General features: G+C 39.1%; 1 protein-coding gene across 1 annotated transcript in view; it reads right to left on the reverse strand.

The window, feature by feature from the left end:
• PRKX (protein kinase cAMP-dependent X-linked catalytic subunit) overlaps positions 1 to 26,223 on the reverse strand; it is a 78,049-nt gene that overhangs the window by 1,883 nt on the left and 49,943 nt on the right. Inside the window, exons 3-8 of the mRNA XM_060233921.1 lie at positions 25,020 to 25,283; positions 17,193 to 17,312; positions 4,365 to 4,460; positions 2,232 to 2,289; positions 1,073 to 1,150; positions 580 to 731 (exon numbers count right to left, since the gene is read on the reverse strand). Coding sequence (XP_060089904.1) covers positions 606 to 731; positions 1,073 to 1,150; positions 2,232 to 2,289; positions 4,365 to 4,460; positions 17,193 to 17,312; positions 25,020 to 25,283 — 742 coding nt within the window. The 3' untranslated portion in view covers positions 580 to 605. The remainder of the gene's footprint in view (positions 1 to 579; positions 732 to 1,072; positions 1,151 to 2,231; positions 2,290 to 4,364; positions 4,461 to 17,192; positions 17,313 to 25,019; positions 25,284 to 26,223) is intronic.

The following is a 26,223-nucleotide window of genomic DNA, read 5'->3' on the forward strand; positions in this document are numbered from 1 at the left end:
ATCACTGAGGAGCAGTGCAAGGCAACTTTTGTTCCCCACAGGCATGATAGCAGCAGGTAAATGGGATGGGAAGGGCAGAAATAGTGAGGGAAAAAAGGCATCCTTGTTCAGGCCACTGCACTCATTTCACAGTGTGGATGAGTATCAACAAGCTGCTGAAATTCAAATTAAATACCCAAGGAGTGCAAACTTTAACAGCCTGATTAACTGTAGACAAAGAACTCTGTCAAGAAAGTAAATAACTGCTGGGACTGTTTTCACACGTTCTTTTTCAATAGCTTGCACACACATTTATGAAATGGTATAACAGACAGCCTCTATTGCCATTTGCATAATTCTGCAAGCTTCCACAAGATTTTGTGTAAACAAAAGAATACTGCAGGATTTAGTTTCATTTTTGTGAAGCAACACTAGCAAGAATTCTTCTGACTGGAAGGTATCGGCTACGTGTGAAACACCACAGTTCAATCCAATTCATTATCAGCTCATCATGCTCATCATTTGAGGAACAGCAAATAAAAATTATTGTTAAGATTACTATGTATGCTGAATAATGTCTTAAAAATAATAATACAATACCTTAAATAAGCTTTGTGTCCCCACACTTAAAAGTTTTTGAAAATTTCTAAGTCTCTAGCAGGTACAGGAGGTGTTTTGTTCCAATCATCTTCAGGATAAGCTTCAAAATTAGATGTATCACCATCATTTGATACCTTCGGCACTATAGGAGGCTGAGTAAAAAAAAAAATATGCTGAGTAAATTACACTTAAAACCCCATTGCGACCCTAGAGATTCTTCTATAGGACAGGACATAACATTAGCTCAAGCTGCTTTGGTTTGCCTTTAGATGTTCTAATGTCTTGTCACTCAGTTAAAAAAATGGATTTTGCAACAATTCATTGAGGATGTCCCTGGCTTTAACATAAGCAACTGGACTGAATTTGCCTGTAACTTAAAGACTACTTACAGACTTTGTATTCAGCGTAAAAAGTAGCCATTAAATTAGATGTCTAAATTTATATAAATCATAGCAAAGGGCTCAAATGCAAAAAAAAAAAAAATGCAATTCACCTTTAATTTTCTTTGTGGTACAGCATCCCAGTCTATAGATCTGAACCATCGGTGCCTCTTCACATCATCTGCTCCATTCTTTCAGGGGAAAAAAAAATACGTATATGGATTTATTTATATACCAGGAAGCTGCAATTTACATTACCACAGCAAAAACCATACAAACAAACAAAACCCCAAACTATTCTCCTATAAGCCTTGGTGACTCAATATGATTTCTTTATCTATGAACAATGGCCTTTTCAGTTCATATTCAAATTTACCCAATTTTGGGCAGTACCTTGATTTTCCAAAGGTGTCTTTGTTCCAAAGATGGATTTCATTTATTTAAAATTACATTTTTTAAAAGCTGATTTTTGACCAAAGAGCAAGTAACAAAACCATGTAAAAACTGGAAGACACTTTTGCTGAAGCACCCCTGTGCTCAATCCCAAACCAATCAATGTTTGAAAATACTTGATGGGAAAATACTGATCGGGAAGGCTGATAAGCTGACACTACCTGCAGTAACAGTCATGACTGAGAAGCCAGAAACAGTAATAGGTGGAAATATAAGCTTGTCCTCTGTTTAAAGAGTAACCCCCTATGGTCGATTACAACCCCTTCTCTTTTAACAAAAATATAAGGGCTGAGGCAGCAAACATTTTTGCTAGCCATGTTGAGTTGGGTAAAAATTCAAAGGTATACTGTCATTACAGAAGAGTTAATGGTTAGCAGCTCTAGCTTCTGAAAGTTAGTGCCAATGGTGGTGTTGTGAACTCAAAAATCAAGATAAAGTAGCAACTATTTTCTCAGGAAAAACAAAACAAATTCAAAATAGAATTTTATTTTTGCAGCTAAATTGATGGATTTCAAGAATACCAAAGTATCAATCAAGGAGGCCAAGCCACTACAATCTGAATACTCCACACTTATTTTCTTCTACATACTGAAAGTATGGCATTGCTAAATGTTTATCAGATGCAAAGGTCATTTACAAAGAGTTCAGATTAAAAATACCACATCTTTCTCATAATTAGAATTATATATATGTTTTTCATGAACCTTAATGCATTAGATTTTGGTCTTAAAATAATTTGCCAGACTGAAAGAAAATCATACTTGTTTGTAATGGTTTCAATCAACAGATTAATGTTCATCTTTAATATTTAAAATGTACCTTCATGTTCCCTAGCCTTCTTGTTCTGTCAACCACAAGCAGCTTTTTAATAAGGTCCCTGTAAAATGGAAAAATATTAGTTGTATTCAAACCTAATACATTAATGTAGTTTCCTAGAGAGAAACTGACACACAGTAGAACACAGGGTATAGGTTTTTACCTCTAAAGCCTAAGTTTACTGGAATTTAAAAGATAACAGTGACCAAGGGGTGGAGAACCATGAACAGTGTTCACCTTTCAGCTCTGTGATTGCTAATTGAACTTCAACCACATGACTTAACAGCATCTGAGTTCTTCACAAATCTATGCAAGCCGGTTTGTCAACAATCTAATTTAATTAATTACGATCACGACTACAGCATTTAGCACCTATTTTATTATATATTTAACTTTTAAATATTTTTACTGTAACTGATATTTAAAATTGTTTATGTTGTTTTATGATTCATGGGATTCCCATGTCTGTCAGCCGCCCTGAGCCCGCCCCGGCGGGGAGGGCGGGATATAAAAATAAAATATTATTATTATTATTATTATTATTGTTAATTGGCCCACTGACTACAATCAGATCTCGAAGTTAACCACAGCACAGTTCATAAAATATGATTTGATTAAATTCCAGTTAAATGTCTGAATGCATACTACCCAAAATATGGATTGTAGGCAGAAACTAAAACTAGAATCTAAACCACGGTTTGTATTGGGCTTGTTAACTCTGGTTACAGTAACTGTAGTTGATCATGACATTTCAGTGCAGAAGTTTGTTCAATAGCACCATCTCTCTAAGAGATGAATCCAACCAGCTTTTCCACTGGAAGAAAAGGGAGGAGAAAGTCCTCTTTGATTACAAAAAAAGGTCATGCAGAAATCAGTGGGCCTGTGCAGACAAAAGGGATGCATGGCATGAGTTGGGTTAAGGAAGGCAAGTGGGTGACAAAGGTGGCTAAATTCAATCCTCAGTATTCATTATACAGGTAAGGACATACAGAACAACAGAAAAGCTTTTAGCTGTAGCTACATACAACTTTCCTGGGACTCTACTTCCCATCACTTTTTTTTCCATGCCTCATTTGATCTCCCACTAGCTATGGTTTAAAAAAAATCATAGAAATGCAGGAAGTCAGTGGAACAGATACTTGTTATTTATTTTAATGTGCAAAATTTATAGACCTCACCATTCTTAGTGAAGAACGAGCAGATCCTGTGATTCCCATGTGGTAGACTACCCAGCATTTGTGCAAATGTGATTTAAACAAACCAGGCTACTATAATGTCTGAAAGCAGCCACAGGAAGCAGTGTTACAATTAAAAACAGTTATTACTATTTATTTTATAAAATTAGATATAGTTATAGCATTTTTCAGTGACACGCAATTCTAAAACAAAGCAGTAGACAAGTGCACCTTTAAGACCAACTTTTATTCAGAATGTAAGCTTTCTCTAAGCAGACTTCATCAGACAAAAATGGAATGGCAAGCAGCAGTTCTTAATATAAGTGGGCAATGAGTTGGTATGTAGAATCATGGGATTCTAATTCTCCCAGTTCTAAGTTATCTTTGTCATTGCCAGTTTGAAAAAGCAACTGAATAAGAACCCAGTTGAAACTGACTTTTAATTTCATTTTTGCTTCCAATATTCCTGAAAGTTCTTGATGAAAAACTTTTTTTAATGTGCTTTCAGAGAGCCAGCTTGGTGTAGTGGTTCAGTGTGTGGACTCTTATCTGGGAGAACTGGGTTTGATTCCCCACTCCTCCACTTGCACCTGCTGGAATGGCCTTGGGTCAGCCATAGCTCTGGCAGATGTTGTCCTTGAAAGGGCAACTGCTGTGAGTCCTCTCAGTCCTATCCACCTCACAGGGTGTCTGTTGTCGGGGAGGAAGAAAAAGGAGATTGTGAGCCGCTCTGAGATTCGGAGTGGAGGGTGGGATATAAATCTACTTCTACTGAAATTCTGTCTTTGCAGTTTTTGAACAAACTCATGAGCTCAGGAAACATCTTGAAACACAGGAGTAAAGGATCTGAGCAATTTCTGAGCTTGTTGATCAAATTTGAAAAAAACTGCTTGATCAAAGTGACTTAAAGCTTAGACAGAATTTCTTAATACAGTCTCTTCTGTAAAGCCAATGCACTTACTTTACATATAAATCCAAATGTCTTGGGAAATCTATTTTGCCAGCAAGTATCTTCTGATATATCCCAAATGGGTTATCATCAAAGAATGGAGGAAATCTGTTCAGAGGGGACACACAACAAAATACAGCTGTTAGTTTAAAAAGAGTCTGAGAAGCACAATGCAAGCAACAATACACAGTACTTAATATCTGCTCTTCAAATATTAGGCTTTTTTATGCAGCTCTACAACACCTATTGAATAATAATATAATAATAATAATAAATTTTATTTATATCCCGCCCTCCCCGCCTAGGCAGGCTCAGGGCGGCTAACAACAGTTCAATAAAATTATACAATATAAGGTAAATTAAAACAACAATTAAATTATACAGTAGTTTAAAAACAACAATCTAAAACCAGTTCCAGTTGTCTGGGTCGTTCCATAATTTAGACGGCGGTGATCTTCTTGATGTTATTCTGTATATTTATATTATGGCAGGGGTCACTAGATAAAATCGTTGGTGGATTAAACAGCCATCCTATCAATGGTCTACAAAGGCCTGCTTGAAAAGAGTGGTCTTACAGGCCCTGCGGAATTGGTCCAGATTCCGCAGGGCCCGTACCTCCTCCGGGAGTTGATTCCAAAGGCACGGGGCTATAACAGAGAAGGCCCGTGCCCGGGTACTCTGTAATTTTGCCTCCTTTGGCCTTTGAAGTAAAAGTCAGTGACATGTGAAGTTACTGGATACTTCACCAGTTCCACAGAAAAAGAACTTTCGTAAAGTAATCTTTCAACAGATATAAAAAATGCCTTTTAAAACAATTATCTAGGTCTTTAGAACTTCACAAAAAAAGAAAGATAATTTATTTATTTATTTTTTAAAAAATCTGCCTATTCTGCTTTTCTGGCTTGTTCTACTTAGCTGCTTGCCAAGCCAGCTCCCTTGCTGACTTCAATGTACTCTGTTTCAGATATGGGGTCTGCAGTTCACTTATTCTGCAGCTGGAAAGACATTGTGGAAAAACCACTGCTAGGTGTTCACACCACTAACCTTTCTTTTAAATATGTAACTTCAACTTCATGCATAAACTGTTCAGAGCCTTGAGAACAATCTACAAGGACTTACATTTCTCCCTTTCCATTATTTTCCTTTCTCTTCCCTGAAAGCCCCCACAGCCTCTCCGTCCCCTGCTTCCTTTTCTTCTTGCACCGGCATCTTATATTTTATCTGTCCTCCATTGTCAGCTACATTTATTTATATTCCATTTTTCTCTGCAGTGGGGATCCAAAGTGGGTTACATAATTTTCCTCCTGTCCATTTTATCGTTATAACAACCCAGTGATGCAGGTTAAGTGGAGAGAGACTGACTAGCCTAAGGTCACCCTGGTGAGCTTCCATGGTAGAGGGGGCATTCAGATCTGGGTTTGAAACTATTATGGGCACACTGGTTTTCATGGAGTGGCACCTGGGCCATATACCCCTTGGAATCAATGGGTAGTAGATCTGCTATTTAGACTTAAAAGCTAAGCCTACTGCAATGGATTTTCAAGTTTAAGGACCTCCTTAAATCCACTGCAGTATGCTTAGCTTTTAAGGGTTAAAGTGCTAAGGAGCACATGCTTCCTCTCCCCCTCACTTACCACGCCTTCTACCTCCAGGAAGAGGGCAGCTGATCCACAGTGCATTGGACTCAGGTTGCTATTTTCAACGGATGCAGTCTACCACCTTTAAAGAGCCAATGTGCCACCTGGAGAATAGTAGAAAGGTCTTCCAACCCAGTCCAGATATTTAATGTGTTACTGGGAGTGAAATATTCAAATCAGGAGAGCCTTTCACAGTATTATATATTGATGATCCAATCAAATTCCAGAAACACCTTGTATTGTATAGGGTTGGAAATATCTGATTGCACCCCCTAACTGCAAACCAAAGACAGCATAGAGTTTTGTTTTGTTGCTGTTCAGTTGCAGCTCAATGTCCTGTCAACTTTCCTCAACTGAAGGAAGCTGCTTTTGAAAACTGGGAGATTTAAAATCATACAATGGGTGTGGAATCCACAGTATGACATCCTGAAGTAGGGGCTATATTTTCAGTTGTAAAAATAGGACTTTCCAAATATAACAGAAATTTCTGAACTACCACCACATAAGTATGTGTGTTTCAGCTATCAATGGATACAACATAGGAATGAATCAGTGCACAGCACTGAACACTTACAATTTATTTATTTATTTCCAGCCTTTCTCATAAATGGGGACCCAAAGGAGTTTACATAGTTCTCTGCTTACATTATCCCCCTCCATTTTATCCTCGGAACAACCCTATGAGGTAGATTAGGAGAGTATGTGACTGGCCCAAGGTCACCCAGCAAGCTTCCTTGACAGAGAGTGGATTCAGACCTGGGTTTCCCAGGTTCTAGTCCAACATTTCAACCTCTACATCACACTGGCTCCAGTAGAGTTCTTCTCTGTAAGGCTTGTACAAACTAACTTCAACGATAGATAAAGTTTCCAAAGATCATGAGTAGCCTAAATATCAACTGTTTGTGACATTTCCAAGTTCCTATTATAGCAGGTTTTCAGATTAGGGTTGCCAGGTCCCATCTTCTCCCTAGTGGGGTCATTGAAGGGAATTCTGGGAGACTCTCCCTTTAAATGGTGAGGAAAAAAGTAAGCAGCTTGTGTGCCTGATCTGCAAGCTGCAAATGTGCAGGGCAGGCGCCAGTGACCCCATTTGGAAAAAGAGGGTGCAGCACACACAGCATCTGTTGGGGTGGGGCTTCTCCTGCCAGCCAGCTGGCTGGCATCTGGGGAAAGCCCTAAAAATTGGGGGATCCCTGCCGCTAACTGGGGACTGGCATCCCTATTTCAGATGCACCTGAAAACTTGGTTAGAATTATGTTCCTGTTTTATAAATACTTGTACTTACATGAATTTACATAAATGGACAGCGCAATCTCACAGGGAGTCCTCTCAATCCTGAACCCTAGGCATGAGAGATCCCTAACATTTACATAAATATGCCTATCTGAGGCCAATTCATCTCACAGGTAATGAGCAGCTGTTAGACACATTCAACACTAGGTGTAAAAATACACTATTTATTAAAATAAAATAAAAACAGCAAAATTCAGTCAGGATTCAGTTGTCAGGCTCCCTGCACAAAACCAAACTCTTATAAACTAACTAATACTTTAAATTTCTCCTCTTTAAAGCATAACTTTTACACGTAGAGAAAATATCATTCCTTAATTACCATCTTCACACATTTGTTGTCCTGGCATCCTGACAGGCAGAGATCCAAGTGATAAAGAAGAAGATAAAGATATTGGATTTATATCCCGACCTCCACCCCAAATCTCAGAGACTCAGAGTGGCTCACAATCTCCTTTATCTTCTCCCCCCACAACAGACACCCTGTGAGGTGGGTGGGGCTGAGAGGACTCTCACAGCAGCTGCCCTTTCAAGGACAACCTCTGCCAGAGCTATGGCTGACCCAAGGCCATTCTAGCAGGTGCGAGTGGAGGAGTGGGGAATCAAACCCGGTTCTCCCAGATAAGAGTCAAAACACTTAACCACTACACCAAACTGGTGGTGGTCCTGCTGCCTAGCAGCTTCTTAAAGTTATACCCATCTACTTAAAAATACAGAACTGCCCAATATGAGAGCTCAGGTGATGTGGTTACTTTTGGTTACAAATGATTCTATTACCCTTCCTGTAACAAAATATACAGGGGCAATAACTAAATACCCAGGAAATAACATTAAATATTTCCCATTTTAATTCCTGCTTAATGCAATAGCTGTATGAACACAGTTAGACAGACAGATTAAAATTATAGGAGCAAAGTTGGATTAAAGTTATAGGAGCAAAAGGCATCATCACCCCACACTACAACCAGAGTATTCCTTTAATTAGCACTCAACATTTCTGCTAAGACAAAATCTCCCACCTGAATCCAGCTCCTCTCCTCAGAATCAGCTGGCCTTGGTTACAGATAAGACACACCTAAAGGCTCACAGGTGTTAGTTATCACTACTGTTCTATAAGAAAGCAAGTTCTATTAACCCTTACTGACTATGGAAAAGGAAAGGGGATTAGCTGTTTTTAAAATAGTTTTATAAGTTAAAGTAACAGCCTCATTACATAGGGTATTCTATTGTTGCAGCAGTTGAAATGTGCCATCTTGTGTGTTAAAACAGCACATTTTATAAGCAGCCTCCTATTTATAGTCTAACATTCAGTTGCCATTCATAATTAGATAGTGATCCAAATACCAGGCATATTTCTCTAACAGATGGCCTACAGCTTGTGGGAGGCACTCTTTATGCAGAGTGTTTACTAAGGCAAACTGTTCCCTGATTGCCTTTCACAGCCTTAGCAGCCTGTAAGAACAACAGGTCCAGCCCTTCCATGAAGGCAGGGTTAAGAGGGCTATTTCAGAAAGCAGACTGCAGAGAATAGCAGACTGAATATTGCCAAGGGACCAGAAACAAAAAAATACATTCAGTATCATTTATTTGCCCTCTATACACACATGAACAGGGAACATGTCAGTCATCAAACAACTGCTACATGGCAAGTTTAAAGCATTTGATAACATATAAGTTTAAATCTGTTGTACATGTCCAGTCACTTTTCTGAGATACAGCGATAGGGCCCTATGGAGGATGCCACCGTGAAGAGCGGCTGACTGTCACCATTTGCCCCATTTCTCAGACTAGACATCAATGACATGCTCTCGCAGGGTCCTATAGTTATAGACACAATGGCTGACAGTCAAGTGCACTGCCATTTTTTTTTAAATGTGCATTTAAGTGTATGAATGGGTATATAAAGGCATTCAGCATCAGAGTAACTGAGATGCTTGTTTGTCCAGTAAGAAGCGGGGTATAACCACAGTAAAGATGACTACCACTGGTAATTGCAATGCTCTAGCCCAACTACCAACCTGGTCCTAAGTACTTCAGGAGAACTTCTCAGGCTAGTAATCCTGATGTGGCCACCTTGCAGTACTTGTCTCTGTTCCCTAAAAGGAGGATGAAGATGTGTATGCCCATCCACTCCAGTCAGAACCCTAACAGCAGCAGCAGGGTGATCTTGTCACAGAGGTCCAAAACATCAAGATGGAACCATTGCCAAGTGGAGAAATTATCTCCATACAGAGAGATGTGTGTCTCTGTACAGAAGTAGAAGCAATTAACGCATGGACTCCACTGTATAAATGGTTGGATATACAAATTTAACACTTAACTCTTAAAAGAACATTTATTGAAGCAACCAAAGTAACTAAGTGGAAAAATAAGGTGATGAATTTAGAAAGTCCAGAATATTTGTAGGCCTTATAGTTACTTACATATTACTATGGGACATATTTGTATGTTCTCTTAGGTTATTTTTCAGCTTGGTAATATATGCTAAGATATGATGATTTGATGAGAAGTTTTGTAGAAATGTGATATTAAGAGAAATTTTTTTATACTTCCCCCCCTTTAATCTCACAATCCCTTACCTTTTGATCAAAATAATAAAAAAAACCCCTTCAAAACAAACAAAAAAACTAGTGTCGATATGCTTGGAAGTGCTAACAGTAGCAGCCATGTTCATTTGCCCAGTAAGACAGAGTTAATACACAGAGGAAAAACATCTCCAGCTCAAAGAATGGGCCAGAGGCAAGGTGCCATATTAATACAGTCTGCTATATATCCATACATACATTGAACAGGCAATAAAAACTACAGCTTGTCCTAGTTAACACCTTCCTTTGCTTTGAATATGAAAGACATGTGTGTGTTGCATTTATGCAAGATGATGATACAAGGATGCACTACTTTCCTGAATTTTCAGTGGCATGTCAAAGAAACTACCGCTATTATTTGCCAGTATAAATTAGCTGCCAGTATAAATTTGATCGCACAGACACATTGGCTAAAACCAGATGGCCGGTTTGGGGCAACTTGCAGCAGCCCCGAAGAAAGCCGGCCGGAAGGAGAGCAGAGAGTGAGTATAAATGGGCAGTCTTCGCAGTGGAGGACGGTAAGCAGTGGGGTGCCGTAGGGCTCGGTACTGGGTCCCATGCTCTTTAACTTGTTCATAAATGATTTAGAGTTGGGAGTGAGCAGTGAAGTGGCCAAGTTTGCGGATGACACTAAATTGTTCAGGGTGGTGAGAACCAGAGAGGATTGTGAGGAACTCCAAAGGGATCTGTTGAGGCTGGGTGAGTGGGCGTCAACTTGGCAGATGCGGTTCAATGTGGCCAAGTGCAAAGTAATGCACATTGTGGCCAAGAATCCCAGCTACAAATACAAGTTGATGGGGTGTGAACTGGCATAGACTGACCAAGAGAGAGATCTTGGGGTCGTGGTAGATAACTCACTGAAAATTTCAAGACAGTGTGCGTTTGCAATAAAAAAGGCCAACGCCATGTTGGGAATTATTAGGAAGGGAATTGAAAACAAATCAGCCAGTATCATAATGCCCCTGTATAAATCGATGGTGCGGTCTAATTTGGAGTACTGTGTGCAGTTCTGGTCGCCGCACCTCAAAAAGGATATTATAGCATTGGAGAAAGTCCAGAGAAGGGCAACTGGAATGATTAAAGGGCTGGAGCACTTTCCCTATGAAGAAAGGTTGAAACGCTTGGGACTCTTTAGCTTGGAGAAACGTCAACTGCGGGGTGACATGATAGAGGTTTACAAGATAATGCATGGTATGGAGAAAGTAGAGAAAGAAGTACTTTTCTCCCTTTCTCACAATACAAGAACTCGTGGGCATTCGATGAAATTGCTGAGCAGAAAGGTTAAAACGGATAAAAGGAAGTACTTCTTCACCCAAAGGGTGATTAATATGTGGAATTCACTGCCACAGGAGGTGGTGGCGGCCACAAGTATAGCCACCTTCAAGAAGGGTTTAGATAAAAATATGGAGCACAGGTCCATCAGTGGCTATTAGCCACAGTGTATGTGTGTATATAAAATTTTTTGCCACTGTGTGACACAGAGTGTTGGACTTGATGGGCTGTTGGCCTGATCCAACATGGCTTCTCTTATGTTCTTATGTTCTTACCCCGGAGCTTCTGGACAGTGATGGAAGAAGGGGTGGGCCTTGGGCAGCCGGGGAGCATCTGGAAAGCTCATGCGTACCACCTGTGGCTCCCCGGGAGCTTGTAAGGCACCCTCTGGCCTTCCAGATGGCCGGGTGCCGCCTCGGAGCCGCCCCAGCGAAAAGGGACCACTTTCCAAGTGATGCCTTTTTGAGGTGGTCCTCGAGGATGGGGTAAGTGTGGGACAGGGGCAGACGGCAGATGTTGCCATCTGGATGGGTTTTTTGGTCAACTTCAAAGGTGTCTCTGAGTCTACCAAAAGTGGCGGTCTGTAATCAGCCATAGTCAGATATTAAAAGTCTGCGTGTAACCTCTAATTACAGATATGGGTCATTATTGACTACTATTACATTTATTTAGAATTAGCAGCATTATTAGATTTCTGGCAGTATATGTGGCTTTTGACTGGGAAAACTTTAGGATATTTGTTTCTTAGAATAGGCACGACTGTAATGCTTAAAAGGTTTGATTGAAATTTGGTTGAATGGGTCTTCACTGAAGGGTCTTTCATAAAGCAGGGAAAGTGTTTAAGGAACATAAGTGTACAGCACAGGTCCCCAAACTAGTTGAGCTTGTGGGCTCTCATGCTTAGATGACTGAGTATAAAGAGGTGTTAACGGTACTTCAGCAGAAGTTGCAGTGTGTAGTATGTAACTAAGTTGCCGCAGTGTGCTGTATTTATTTGTAATAAAATCTGCCTAGGAAAGTTTCTCCACCCTGGCATGCAGTTTTAAACTTGAAGTCCCGCATCTCCTTGTTGACAGATAATATTTAGCTAAATATGTGTGTTTGTATGTGTATTTTAAAATAAACTGTGTTTTTGTTTCTTTGAAAACTAAACCATCTTGTTCCTGTTTGTTACCTCATGCCTCAGTTGGGTGGGTTTATATAGAGATACAAATTCCTGAACCTTTTTATCCCTACTTCCTGAAACTTTATCCCTACTTTTTATTCCTACTTTACTGGTAGGGATAAAATTCCTAAAACTTTTATTCCTACCTTCCTGGTACAGTGATGAAGGTGGAAAACTGATTGGAAAACTGATTATCAACTCAGACAGTTTCTGCCTGGACTCCATGAGAGGGCCCTGGAGTTTGCTTTCTGTCCCTCTTCATCTCACTGATACCACCACACCCAATTCCTGTTTCTTGTTGCCTTTAACACTCCCTTGAAGAAGGAGATGGAAAAATGAAAAAAGAGGACAAAAGGGATAAGAAAAGAATTTCAAAAGGTCCTGATGAGGAAGGCATCAGGAAGCAAAGGGGTGCCTTGAAACACATTTGTGAGTGCCATGGTGTCAACAGGCACCACTGAACATCTGTGGTCTATATAATACTTTGTCTTCATCATTCTGCTTTGATATGTCCAGGCCTCAGATTCAGTTAGAGCTCACAGGAGCACAGCTCCTGAACCTTTCTGAGAGTTCCACCTCCTCCTTCTGTGAGTTCCACCTTATTGTCCATTGAACAGTATGTGCAGCTGCATAACAATCCCTGGATGAGCTCCACCACCTATTTTTCTACAAAATGACCCCTTAACACTTTCTTATCCTTCACCAGTGTAAGCAATGTGGGGAATTGTTCCAGTTCAGAAGCATCTTGCTTAGTGCTGATAACACGCAGTGTTTTTTTTTTTTCTTTTCTGTTGCACACTGAAACCCACTGCTGTAAGCTAGATAGCAAAAGACAACTATAAAGTCTGCTCTTCCTTTAATTGATATTTTCCTTCATTATATATGTTTGGTATCAAGAAAGCAAAACTGCTGATAGGGACTTAATTTTTAAAGGCCTGCACTCTGTCTAAGATGGATGATAAATAGCTGAACTGACATTGTTTAATGGGAGCGTCTGTTACAGTACAACAAGTTTTTCTGGTTCTTGAACCAACATAAACAAACTTATAGTACAATGTTTTTCAGAAAGCCCACTCTTTAAAAAATCAATTCAAAACTTCCATTCTGGAAACTGCTTCTGACTTTCTCCAGATGATTTTTGTAGCAATTTCACAGTAATGTTTTTAGAGGAAGTGAAGCATAAGACCATATGTAAAAGTTCAGTTTTATCTAAAGATGGTGCCATAAGACAGTAAAAGAAATATTTAAACTAAGACTACAGTCTGATATATCCAAGTACTCAACTTTGTAATGATGGCTGAACATGTATTACTCAGTGGTCATTATTATGTATTAAAGGCCAAATAGAATTTTTTGTTTTTATTATAGTTGGGGAGGGGGGGTTATATTATATTTTGTAGACAATATCAGTTATATCGCTTCTTTATAACTAGCAACAATTTGATCTCAATGTAAGATTAGTGCATTTTACAAGCAAAGGAAGACTATATGAGAAGAAATAAAGGAACATATACTTTAGAGTTTTAGAAGATAACAAATAAGCAATCATTCTTGTTCAAGTAACTATCAAGAAGATATTAGAGAAGTTATCAAGTGCAAATCTCAGCTAATAATAGGGCAGGTTTATATTTTAACTCTAATAATTATTTGTACGATTTATTTAATTCAAATCTTCTTGCAAGGAAGCAAGTTAAACAGTCTACATTATTCTGAGAATGCTGCCATCTACTGGAGTCAAAATATTTTTTCCAAAACTAGACTTATGAGACAGAGAGAATCTAATCACTTGAACACACACAGAAAAATAAGGCAAAAATATCTTATAGCTAGTGTGCAAAACATGGTTTTAATTTCAAAGTATTCAACTACAAATGCTGATAAAACCATCAAGGGTCTACCACATGTTGTATATGAACCTAATGTGACAGGAAAACAGTATGTCTCATTAGAAACACACTGATGTAAACACACTCCAGTGGGGAAGTCTTCTCCCAATATTCTTCCTGAAAAATAGTGGAATGGGGTTAGGACATCTCTATCTATCCACTACAGGAAATAAAATATAGCAGGTAGAATACAAATATGAATACAGCTTTCAAAACTTGTACTAAAACAATCAAAACACACAGCAACAATGGAACCAACCACGTAGAGCAGCTCTCCTTCACAGGAGGATTTTAAGAAGAACACGCAGCCTAATAAAAATATTTGCATTGTATTCTGTTCTGGAGGCTACTGTGTTCCATTTAAAGTATTTGATTTCTTCAATAATTGTATTGTAAGCTCATGCTCTTGATAAAGAGAGACATTGATATGACCAATATTAATAGATTGTGGGGCTGTCTGGATCTTATTGATATTGCTACACCCTTTGCTGAAGAGAAGTCTGGTCAGAGTAAAGTTTTGTATTTCAAATAACTGAGAGACTTGACATATGTAGCATACCCTGTTCTATGATTCTTTAAAGATTGCATTTGGAATGGACTTTAGAATAGTTTCTTGTGACTATAGCGAGGCACTTAATAACGCTGTGTAGGCTTTGTAATAATTATTGTTCAATATAATTATTTGTAATTTTGTATAATTGTTTCCATGGTATTCTGTATTTTTTTTTATTTTAAGCCAGGGCTGGACACCCACCTGCCAGGGATGCTCTAGTGATTAAATAATGGGGAGGTCAGTTCAGCTCTTAGTTCTAAGAAGTTAGGGCAATCAAAAAAAATGTGGTCTACAAAATCAATTTTGTTGTTGCCACAGTTGCAAGGGCTATCTGAATATGGGATTCCACTGAATCTTCCTAGCATTACTGCTGAGGTTAAGGCATTTAAGTGTGCAAGTATGAAAACCCTTCAGTACTTTGGGGTAATTAGATAATTTGGCCTTTTTTTTTTTTGAGGAAGATGCCAACTGAAAAAGATGAGCACACTCTGCAGAGTCTAATCAACATACTTCCATAGTCAAAGGCCCTTTCTGCATTCTGATTTTACTCCATAGTTTCCTAGCACTGGAGTTGTTATGCCTTTGATTTGGATTATTTGCCTTCATTCTGCATAGTTTGAACTGCTTTGGTACTTAGTGCCTGAGGCATCACTCTCTGTGAATTATGTTTTCTGTATTTCCACTCCATCCCAGAGTGGGGGATCTACAGCTGCTAGCTTGTAGAGCAATAAAAAGGCCACCTGGAGATTGGAAACCCAACTGATACCCTTCAAATGGTGCTTGCACTGGTTCCCTTATGCCACAAGCCATCAACAAAAATATTAATGAGGGTGGGAAGAACTCAAGAGGATGCTAGTTTAATGTTGCTGGCATTTTCCTCTGATGGGGCATGAGAACAGAGAATAGGACAGAGTACCTTTAAGAAGAAAGGAAAGCAGGAAGTCACTCTAATGACTTCACAGTTCAGTAAATTTTTTTCACCAGTAATCTCTGAGTTTAAACAAAAATTAAAAGTTTTTTTCTTGTTTGTTTGCAAACTGTACCTGTCCAACACGACTTGTTATTGTATCCTGGCTTGGGGCCCGCAGCTGAGCCTTTAAGCTAGATGCATGGAGCTCTTCCTCTGATGGCACCACTATATCTTCCTCTCCTCCCCCCAAAATAATTTCCTAAATATATAAAAAAACATATGGAGCAGAGGGCCATCAATGGCTACTACCTACAAGGTACAGATGGAACTCTCTGTCTGTGGCAAGTGATGCTCTGTATTCTTGGTACTTGAGGGAAGGGGACAGTGAGAGGGCTTCTAGTGTCCTGGCCCCACTGGTGGACTTCCTGATGGCACCTAGTTTTTTGGGCACTGTGTGACAGAGTGTTGAACTGGATGGGCCATTGGCCTGATCCAACATGGCATCTCTTGTGTTCTTATGACCCCCTGACCCCCAGTGCCTGGGTTAAAGCTAAGATTGTTTAGTTATTAAACTTTTATCCTGCCTTTCCCTGTATTGCAGGGCTCAGAGCATGTTACAACATTAAAATGATCCACAACTAAACAGAAAACATCATTCAACAAAGCAAAAACTATAATAATAAATGAATAATAATAATAAATGGTGATCTGGCACAGTTGGGATCGCTCCCAGAAATTACTGCATATAAGCACACCCATGATGGACCAGTTCTGGGTAATGGGCAAATGCCAACACCATACCAGATGGGGCAGAACAAACAATTGAAGCAAGGTCAGGCAGATAGAGCAAGGGAGGCTGATGCAAATTTAGACAGCCACTGCCTCAAAAAATACTTTTCCAAAAAATTAAAAAGTAAACCAGGCATAATTTAAAGCTTTCTTCACAGCACTGGTAAATTAACTAAGATACAAACATAGTCCAAATAACATCAGCTAAAAAAATCCAGGTGTCTTGTTGAACATGGAATTACCTCTGGATTTAATGAATGCTGGTGCTCTTTAAACTGTCTATAGACGTGATAGCTATTTATCCATGAGCCTATAAATTAATTTAGTGGCATAGGAAGGGTCAATGTCATCTGTCTTTCCTATGGAATCAGTACTCCATTGGGAGAGAGGACACTCATTTTGTAGAAAAGAGTCAGGCCATAAGCCCATCCCCATATTGCTGGGCCTTTTAGGGGCAGCCTCCAGTCATGTGGGAACCACTCATAAATCAACAGCTCCTGTACTGCTGAATATTTAAAGTATACCATTTTCATAAAAGGAAATTAGTTTTTTAAATCAATTCTAATTTTTAAAATGCAGGCATTCAGTTTGGTTACATGCTTTGACGTTAACTTTTCTCTTCCTCTAATACACAGTACAAAGGAACTTTGAGACAATGAGCAACAGAATGTGATGTTTTTTTCCATTTCTGTCCAAACAATGAAAAAAAATTCAGGATTTGTACTTGTTCCTCTAACTTTCTCTTGAACTTACCCAGATAGCATTTCAAATATTAGAATGCCCAGGGCCCACCAATCTACTGCTCTTCCATGACCTTTACTCTGTATGACTTCTGGGGCAAGATATTCTGGGGTCCCACACAGTGTCCACGTCCTAAGGGGGTAAAAACACAGAAGAAACATGCAATTAACACTGTGGGACACAAAGAAAAGGGAAACCTCAAGAAATGATGTGGGACATCAACTTTTATGAAAATCAAAACTACACAGGAATTGGCTGGATATCTTACTAAGGAAGATGGAAATTCTCAGTTAATGTTCCTTTGATATGAGAGACCCATCTGCATTCATGGGACTTTGAAATATGCTCTACACTGTATGTGATAACTATTTATTGGTTAATGCTCTTCATCCCCATGTATCCTTGTAAGATCAGTTAGTCTAAGACTGATCTAAGGTCACCCAGCAATTGTACCTATGATGGAATTTGAATAATCCCAAACCCAGTCCCCCAGTACAAGTCACATATTCTGGCTGCTATGCCATGCTGGTTGAAATGTTAGTCTAAGGCAGAGGTATAAGTAGTAATAAAGAATATTTCTCAGTATTTTCCTATATAGTCCAAGATCCTAGTTTTATAATGGATTTTTTTTTAAAAAAAACCCCAAAATAAATTAGCTTTTCAGGATATTTACATTACCCTTTAAATCAATTTCACAGGGTAACTATGTTGGTGTGTAGTAGATTAGCTAGATTCAACCAACAAGATTTGCTGGGTACAAGCCTTTGAGAGATGAAGCTCCCTTGGTTGCTTTAAATCAGTGTCATGTAAGTGCACAATTTTTTTGCACTTGCCAGAAATAGAGACATTAACTCAGTGCAATGGAAAAAAATATGCTAAATTAGGATGCAAGCTATATTTAACTACAACACATTTTCAAGCACCACATGCTAAATAAATAATTAACTTGCATTGTAACCTCTCCATCTCCAAAAAACAAAAACAAAAAACCCAGCACAATTCCATGCAACAAAACCAACTTCAATTGGAGCATAATACCATCAAATTGTTAAATGGAGTTCAGTGGGATCTGCACAGCAAGCAGAAGGTGCTAGGTTCAATCCCTAGTATCTCCAGTTAAAAGGATCAGTTTGCAGGTGATGTGAAAGGCTTCAACCTGAGAGAGCCATTGCCAGTCCAAGTAAATACTGACCTTGATGGGTCTAATTCAGTGTAGTTAGCTTCATGTGTGTTCATGTGATGGAAACTCATGCCCTATGTACATATTACAGTATCTTTTTTTACAGTTAGTAACAAAGTAACCCACAACTCCACTTTTGGAATATACAACATATCCAGTATTTAACACTATTACATTAACAAAAATGCAAAATTTAATGTAGTTCCTAAAACATCTAAAAGAACACATTAACATACAACAACATGACAGAGATAACAAATACACTGATGCAAAGTCTTAGGGTTCAGAATCTACAATTACTGCCTGGAAAACAAACAAACAAACAAACAGGAAATCTGAACCTAATTTCCTTCTTTTTCTAAGGCAGGAAGAATGTTTAGTTGTTCATGCAGTCATCCTTACCAGGCAATAGCTAATACAACAGCATGGTGGCTATATTTCAGCTGAAAATGCCATAATTTTTGAAGTGGGAAAAACATTTTTCTTAACAGAACACATGTTAAAGGAGGAAAAGCTAGAATTCTTATGTGAATACTATTGTAAATTTTCAGCTTATGAAATCTGATTAATCACTTTTAACTCTTGGGAAAACTGTTTCCCCCCCCCCCCCCCCCTGCAACCCAAACAATGCACTCTAGCACCATCTAGCAGCAATTATGGATAATATTAAATCTTTTTTAAAAACCATTATATCAGCTTTGTAAACTCCTGCACTAGTCAACCTGACATCACCCCATTCCCATCAACATGTGAGACAGAAGACTTTTAGTACATTAATGTTTCTGTGCATTGTATCTGTTTTTTTTTAATAAACAAACTAGTGTTATCATTATTATGTTTAAATCTATTCCATGAAGGCCTGGTCTACTGATTACAGCAATGACATGGAGAAATTACATGCTAAATCTGGCCATAGAACTGGGATAATATTTATCCTAAAACAAAAAATGATTTATGAAACCTTCTTGGGTATTAAAAACATAATATGAAGCAAAAAGAACATTCCATGCACTTAAAAGCAATCAGAACAGAACAGTTTCCCTTGCTTAAAATGCTGGATTGGATCCAACTAGCATCTCCTATAGACAACAGGGGATTTCCCTTTTAACCACCAAAAAGTCTATGCTGGAGATCATGGGAGCAGCATGGACTGAAGGCATTTTTGGAAGCTGTCTGTAGTAAGGAGGGTAATTAGGTAAGAATAAATGAGAAAGCCTGCTGGACCCAACTTAACAATTTCAAGGCAGAGACACCCAAGAATTCAGAACCCTTGTGTGTGCTAACCAATGATAAGCAGGTAAAAGGAAAAATACTATGGCACTACAGAATGATGTGTTCTACCACTCAAAATTTCTCTGCTTGAGTAAATCCCCGAGAAAATACAGAACTGAAGCCAAATTAATCAGAAGGTGATTACCCAGCAGCAGTGCTACTGAATACATGGGGGAATTTCATGCAAGCACTACTGAGAGTTGTTCACATGGCTACAACTGTATGGCTTTGAAGAAGGACAAATGTTCTTTCAAAAATATGTGCTGATGATCACATTTAGCTATTATGGTTGCTATGTAATGGCAGAGCAAGTTTGTCACCTTGTTTTGCTCTTAGTTTTGTTGCCATGTCAGTCCATTTTGCCTAGAACAAAATGCTGCTCATGGTCATCAAACCCACGTTCAGTTTACTTCTGTAAAAAGAGTAATGACAGAAGCATGACAGAGAGACCACAAATCTACTCTGTCTAAACTTGGGTGGCATTGGTAGTGGTGGTGTGTTTGTGAAAATGGTCTAGGAAAGCTCTTGATTGGACAGAGAACCCATAAATACGTTCATGCCTTTTCTAGTTTAAATTGTTTTTCTGCAGCCTGCATGCTTTTACACAATGATTTTTACCTGGAACATTTTAAACAAATTGCTCCATAGGCTGGACATTGTCTGGGGTTTTTATGCAGTTTCACATTTATTGCAAATTTTGTTTGCGCTTGCCAGGACAGCTGCTTGCATTGGAAATTACATTGGGAGTTTTGTCTTCCCTATGCTGGAGTAGTTTTTTGTTTGTTAAATTGCATGCAGTGTTGCTTCTGTAGAAGTAGTTCTAGCCTGAGCACTGTAAGAACTTACATTCCATAAATATCCCTAGCCTGTTCAAGGGTGAGTGCAGGTTTTTCTAAATACTTTTACCTTAAGCTTTCTATCAGTTATGCTAAAAACAAACTTGTCCTTTAGCAAAAAGTACAGAGATGGGCCAAACTTGCAATGCTGGTCTTTTTTTCTTAGCTCAGCAATAAACTATTCTGTCCCAGCAACCTCACTGCATTGTAATTGTCAGAAGTCATCCCTCTCAAACGCAGGATTTTTCCTGTGTTCACAGTAAGATCTGAAAGCAGTTAAACATCTGCTAAAGTTCTATCCCTGGACTAGCCCAGCTTTAAGGCAGCAGGAGCCCTAACGGTAGCATAAGCAGCACCATGTAGGTACCAGCTTGTTCCCATTGTTTGGAAAAGGTCTCATCTCTGGGCATTCAAGGTTGCTGTAGCTCTGCTCTGTTAGGTTTTCATTAAGGGATTTATTATGTCCCATATTCAGGATTCTACAGGATTTCCTTTCCCTTGAGAGTCACATAAGCAAATTCTCCTCCTTCCAGGGTCTGGCTCAGGGCACATATTCAGTACCAATGCTTCAGCCACACATACTACAGCGACATGAATGCTGGCACAGTCCTCTTCATTACCTATCTTCATCAGGTGATAATAAATCCCATTCTAGCCAATCAGTATTGTCTCACGCTTGTGCAGATTCAGTCAGCTCACTAATACTCTGCCTACTATCATGGCCAGACACTGGAAAGCATCAAGTCTTAAAGGCATGAATCACATGAAAATTAGATATATATTTGTGCATAATCAGCATCCACACGCCTCATTATATGAAGGCATGCTTGAAGTCATACAGCAACACTTCATAGAACATTTTTTATCCCAAAAGAGAAAGGTGAAAAGGATGATTGGAAAACTATTGACCAGAATAGGTTTTTTTTAAATAAAAAGCATGATCAGACTGTTGCATAATGGAGGCTACCAGGCATTCTTTTTTAAAAAAGCATCCATTGGATTTCCCTACCCAGTACAAACAATATTCTCCTACCTCAAATTAAGCAACCTAAATGGGTATGGGCTTATTTATTTTACACCCAGCTTTCAACCAAAAAGTTTACAAAACACGCGCCCTCCCCCCAATCTCTATTTCTTTATCCTGGGAAAGAAACAACTACTAACTGAAAGGGTGACACTAATAGAAATGTATTCAAATCAAATCCATCTGAACCTATGGATGAAGGCAGACAATACAAAATGGAGGAGGGTTAACATTGGCAAGTCCTGCTTCACAAGAAAACTGTCCCAAATTAGTATTGCCAGTGCCTCTTCCACATCACTATTTACATCTCAGGAGGCTGTATCTCATGCACACAGCCAAGGAACTTCCAACTTTTCCCAGTCAAAAGAGGTAATGACACTATTGGCCAAACAAACAAGGAAGGACAAGGAAGGTGTGTGACAGTTCCACTGAGAAGGCTGACTTGTGAACCCTCTTTTGATGTTATATCCAGAAATTTCAACAAGAAGCTCCAAAACAACCAAATATAAATTTCGTCTGCAAAGCAAGGTTAAATATCACATTGATATTTTTTCAAGGTTAAATATCATATTGATAGATGACAGAACAAGTAAAACAGCCCAAATTTGCCAGACCACCATAAATTGCAATAGCTCTGCTGCATGGCATTTTGCAGACATAGCAGCAGCAGGCACAAAAGACATTTCAGTTACTGTCAATACTGTGGCATTTATAGCCTTTAAAAATTCTCTCATTGCCACAATCTGTCCTTCTCAGCATGAGTCAAGCACCAACTGCTCTCTAGTCATCCACTGTCCTGTTTCATTCCCTTCAACTCTCATGGAAAACAGAGAAACCTGTAGTGACAAAAAAGAAGAATTGCAGCTTTATACTCCGCCCTTCTCCCTGAATCAGAGACTCAGAGCGGCTTACAATCTCCTAGTCTTCTCCCCCCACAATAGACACCCTGTGAGGTGGGTGAGGCTGAGAGGGCTCTCACATAAGCTGCCCTTTCAAGGACAACCTCTGCCAGGGCTATGGCTAACCCAAGGCCATTCCAGCAGGTGCAAGTGGAGGAGTGGGGATCAAATTTGGTTCTCCCAGATAAGAGTCCGCACACTTAACCACTACACCAAACTGGCTCTCAAAAGAGAGGGAGTATGGCCAAACGCTATGATGTCAATAGCCCTGCTCAAACAGATATTCCATAAAGGACAGATATTCCATAAAGGGGAGGGGCGGTGGCTCAGTGGTAGAGCATCTGCTTGGTAAGCAGAAGGTCCCAGGTTCGATCCCCGGCATCTCCAACTAAAAGGGTCCAGGCAAATAGGTGTGAAAAACCTCAGCTTGAGACCCTGGAGAGCCGCTGCCAGTCTGAGTAGACAATACTGACTTTGATGGACCGAGAGTCTGATTCAGTATAAGGCAGCTTCATATGTTCAATACATTCAGACAAATAATCCAGAGGCCTTAACCCTATAAACATGTACTTTTATGTTTATATATTAGATGTCAATTGGTTCTTTTTGTGGCACTGTACTGAAATGTGGACTTGCTATTTCTCTACACTCCCTTGTACTGAAACAAATCTCCAAGTTTATCAAGCTGTAAAATTGCATTGTAGAAAGTCAGTTTAATAAACAGTATTTCTGTAATTAGTCTCATAATCTCATAGTCTCATACCATTCTTAAGAATTCTGAGTTGGAGGCATGTGTGAAATGTCTTGTTCTGATTTAACTCTTACCAAGTGTTAAACCCTGTAGAGAAATCTTATTACGTGTTAAACTCTGTAGATGGCAGCCACATTGAAAAATTTCTTTGGCAATTCCCTCTAGACAAACGTCAGTTGTATCACATCCACAGCCTTCATATATAACTGCTAGGCCAGTGTTATTCATTTGAACTTGCAAACAAAGCTTGTTTAATAACAGCACAATCACTTTACAGGAGAAGTTGACTACCCAAATCTCATCGGATCTCAGAAGCTAAGCAGTGTCAGCCCTGGCTAGTACTTGGATGGGAGACCACTAAGGAAATCTAGGGTTGCAGAGGCAGGTAATGAAAACTTTTTTTTTCATCTCTTGCCTTGAAAATCCTATGGGTTCATCATAAATCTTCTGTGACTTGACAGCAAAACACACACACTCCCCACATATAATGAAGATTTTATGCCTTATTGGTATGGCATACAAGATATTATCATCAGTTTTTGAAATTCACATTTTTGAAGATATGGACTATTTGCACAACAAATACAAAGTCTATGCTATATTCACTGAAGGTAAACACAAAGCTGATTTCATCCTTTTGTCATAATTTTGTAGAAGGTACCTCTGAATATCATGATAGTCCTGATAGTCCAAAATTGTGATTGCCAGCAGTCTGCCTCTCTCCGTGGGATGATCATAACTACTAAGTCTGAACTATCTTCCCTGTAAAACAGGTACTGATTTTAATGTATTGCTTATACTTTGTAAGCATCCCCAAAAAGGTCTCTGGAAAAAGAGAATACAGATTTTCTAAATAACTAACTAAATAGTTGGACTAGAGTTTGGGAGGCTCAGAAATCGGCAGTATATCTCGCTGGTTTCCAAATCTCTCTGAAGGCAGTGTGGGGTCAGGGACAGCTTCAAAGAAGGCTTTGGCCAGAATTAAAACACACATACACATTCACCAGTGGTGAGCTGACAAGCACACTGTGGACAAATGCACATTTATAGAGAACCTTTCTTACAAGATAGATTTATAGACATTCAATCTACACAGTACACATATGAATGCACATGTGCAAACACACAAAAATAATCATTTTGTAAAAATGAGTGCTTTTCACAAGCACACAACTTTGAAGTTATCATGCCATCATCACTGGGTCATGCTAAGAAGTCTACAGTATATGCTAATTCTGTAACACATATGCATTTCAGGCAATTATAGCTTTTTTCAAGGTAAAGAAAATATGCTAGTTTATAGCAATATCCTTCAGTATAACTGCAGAAGGTGGCAGAAGTAATAGACAATATGTTCTACTCTATAAAGAATGGTCTTCTTTCAAAAAGTTTTCATATTTTAGCTCAGTATCTTTCAAAGTCCTTTTAGTACATCTTCAAGAGTTTACAAGAAGTATAACTATAACCAGCTAGTAAAAGCAGGGAGGAAGGAAGAGGAGGAAGAGAAGAAATTGGATTTATACCCTGCCCTTCACTCAGAGCGGTTTACAATCTCCTGTACTTCCTCTCCCTACAACAGATGCCCTGTGAGGTGGTGGAGCTGAGAGAGCTCTTTGACAATGCTCTTGAGAGAACAGCTCTGTGAGAACTGTGGCTTGCCCAAGGTCACCCAGCAGCTGCATATGGAGGAGTGGGGAATCAAACCCAGTTCTCTAGATTAGAATCCATTCTCTTAACCACTACACCAAACTGGCTCTCCACTACCCCAAACTGAGTCAGAACCAATTTCAGAATTACCACCACCAGCTCAATACAATTTCACATTATGTCCTTCACCCCACTTTCTTTCCCACCAAAAGTAAATGCCTGTATCTTACCTATCAACCAGTTTTTTAGCAAATCCAAAGTCTGTCAGCTTGATATGCCCCTCTTTGTCTAATAAAATATTTTCAGGCTTTAAGTCTCTGTAAACAATTTCTTTTGAGTGGATATATTCTATTGCACAAATAATCTCTGCAGAATAAAACAGTCCAGTGCTGTTATTGAAGCGTCCCATGTTGCGCAGATAACTAAACAGTTCTCCCCCAGGTACATATTCCATCAACATATATAGAAAGCGTTCATCATGGTGAGTCCAAAATCTGTAATAAAAGATAAACAAAACAGTTGATTAGCAAATCATAAAAGATGGTAGCATTTATTTACAAATCTGAAATCAACATATGGCAAAATTTGCAGTACTCAAACTGAATAGGTAGCATATTTTCTGTTCATACGCCTGTCACTCAGAATAATTTTTTACTTATGATGAACAGAGAACTACACCAAGGTTTGTTCATTAGTTGGTTGAAGGTCAGATAGAAATATCACAGCTGGAAAGCAAAGAGGAATTCTAGACAACCAAAGCAAATGGAGCATGAGAATCATGGCAAACACCCATGTACCACAACTTGGTGAACTAGGCTAGTCATGGCAGATATCAGGTAGAAGAAAAATGGACCAGTCGTCTGGGCCTGCAAAGCTTGATGAACTTATGATGAACAGAGAACTACACCAAGGTTTGTTCATTAGTTGGTTGAAGGTCAGACAGAAAAATCACAGCTGGAAAGCAAAGAGGAATTCTAGACAACCAAAGCAAATGGAGCAGGAGAATCATGGCAAACACCCATGTACCACAACTTGGTGAACTAGGCAAGTCATGGCAGATATCAGGTAGAAGAAAAATGGACCAGTCGTCTGGGCCTGCAAAGCTTGGCAATTCAGATGAAAATCCAGAGAAAAGCAGAAAGATGAGCAAACCAGTACACATGGCCGCTGAGTAGGGCATAGTCCAGTGGGAAGACTGATGTAGCTCCCTGACTGATAAACAGCAAAGTAAGTCAAGCTTAATACACACTCCCACCTCTAAATATTTCCAGTATGCTGTTTTCTGAGTGTTCTTTGATGTGTCAAGGACTGCTGTCTGGGAAATGGGATACTGTCCCTGTAGAATTCCAGTTTCATGAAATTTCAGGATGTTGGATGCGATTGCTCTAGTAAAAATTTTGCAGTACTGCAAGACCTATAATGCCCAAACAACAT

This window comes from Heteronotia binoei, chromosome 3 (genome assembly GCF_032191835.1).
Source record: "Heteronotia binoei isolate CCM8104 ecotype False Entrance Well chromosome 3, APGP_CSIRO_Hbin_v1, whole genome shotgun sequence".
In the NCBI taxonomy this organism is placed as follows: domain Eukaryota; kingdom Metazoa; phylum Chordata; class Lepidosauria; order Squamata; family Gekkonidae; genus Heteronotia; species Heteronotia binoei.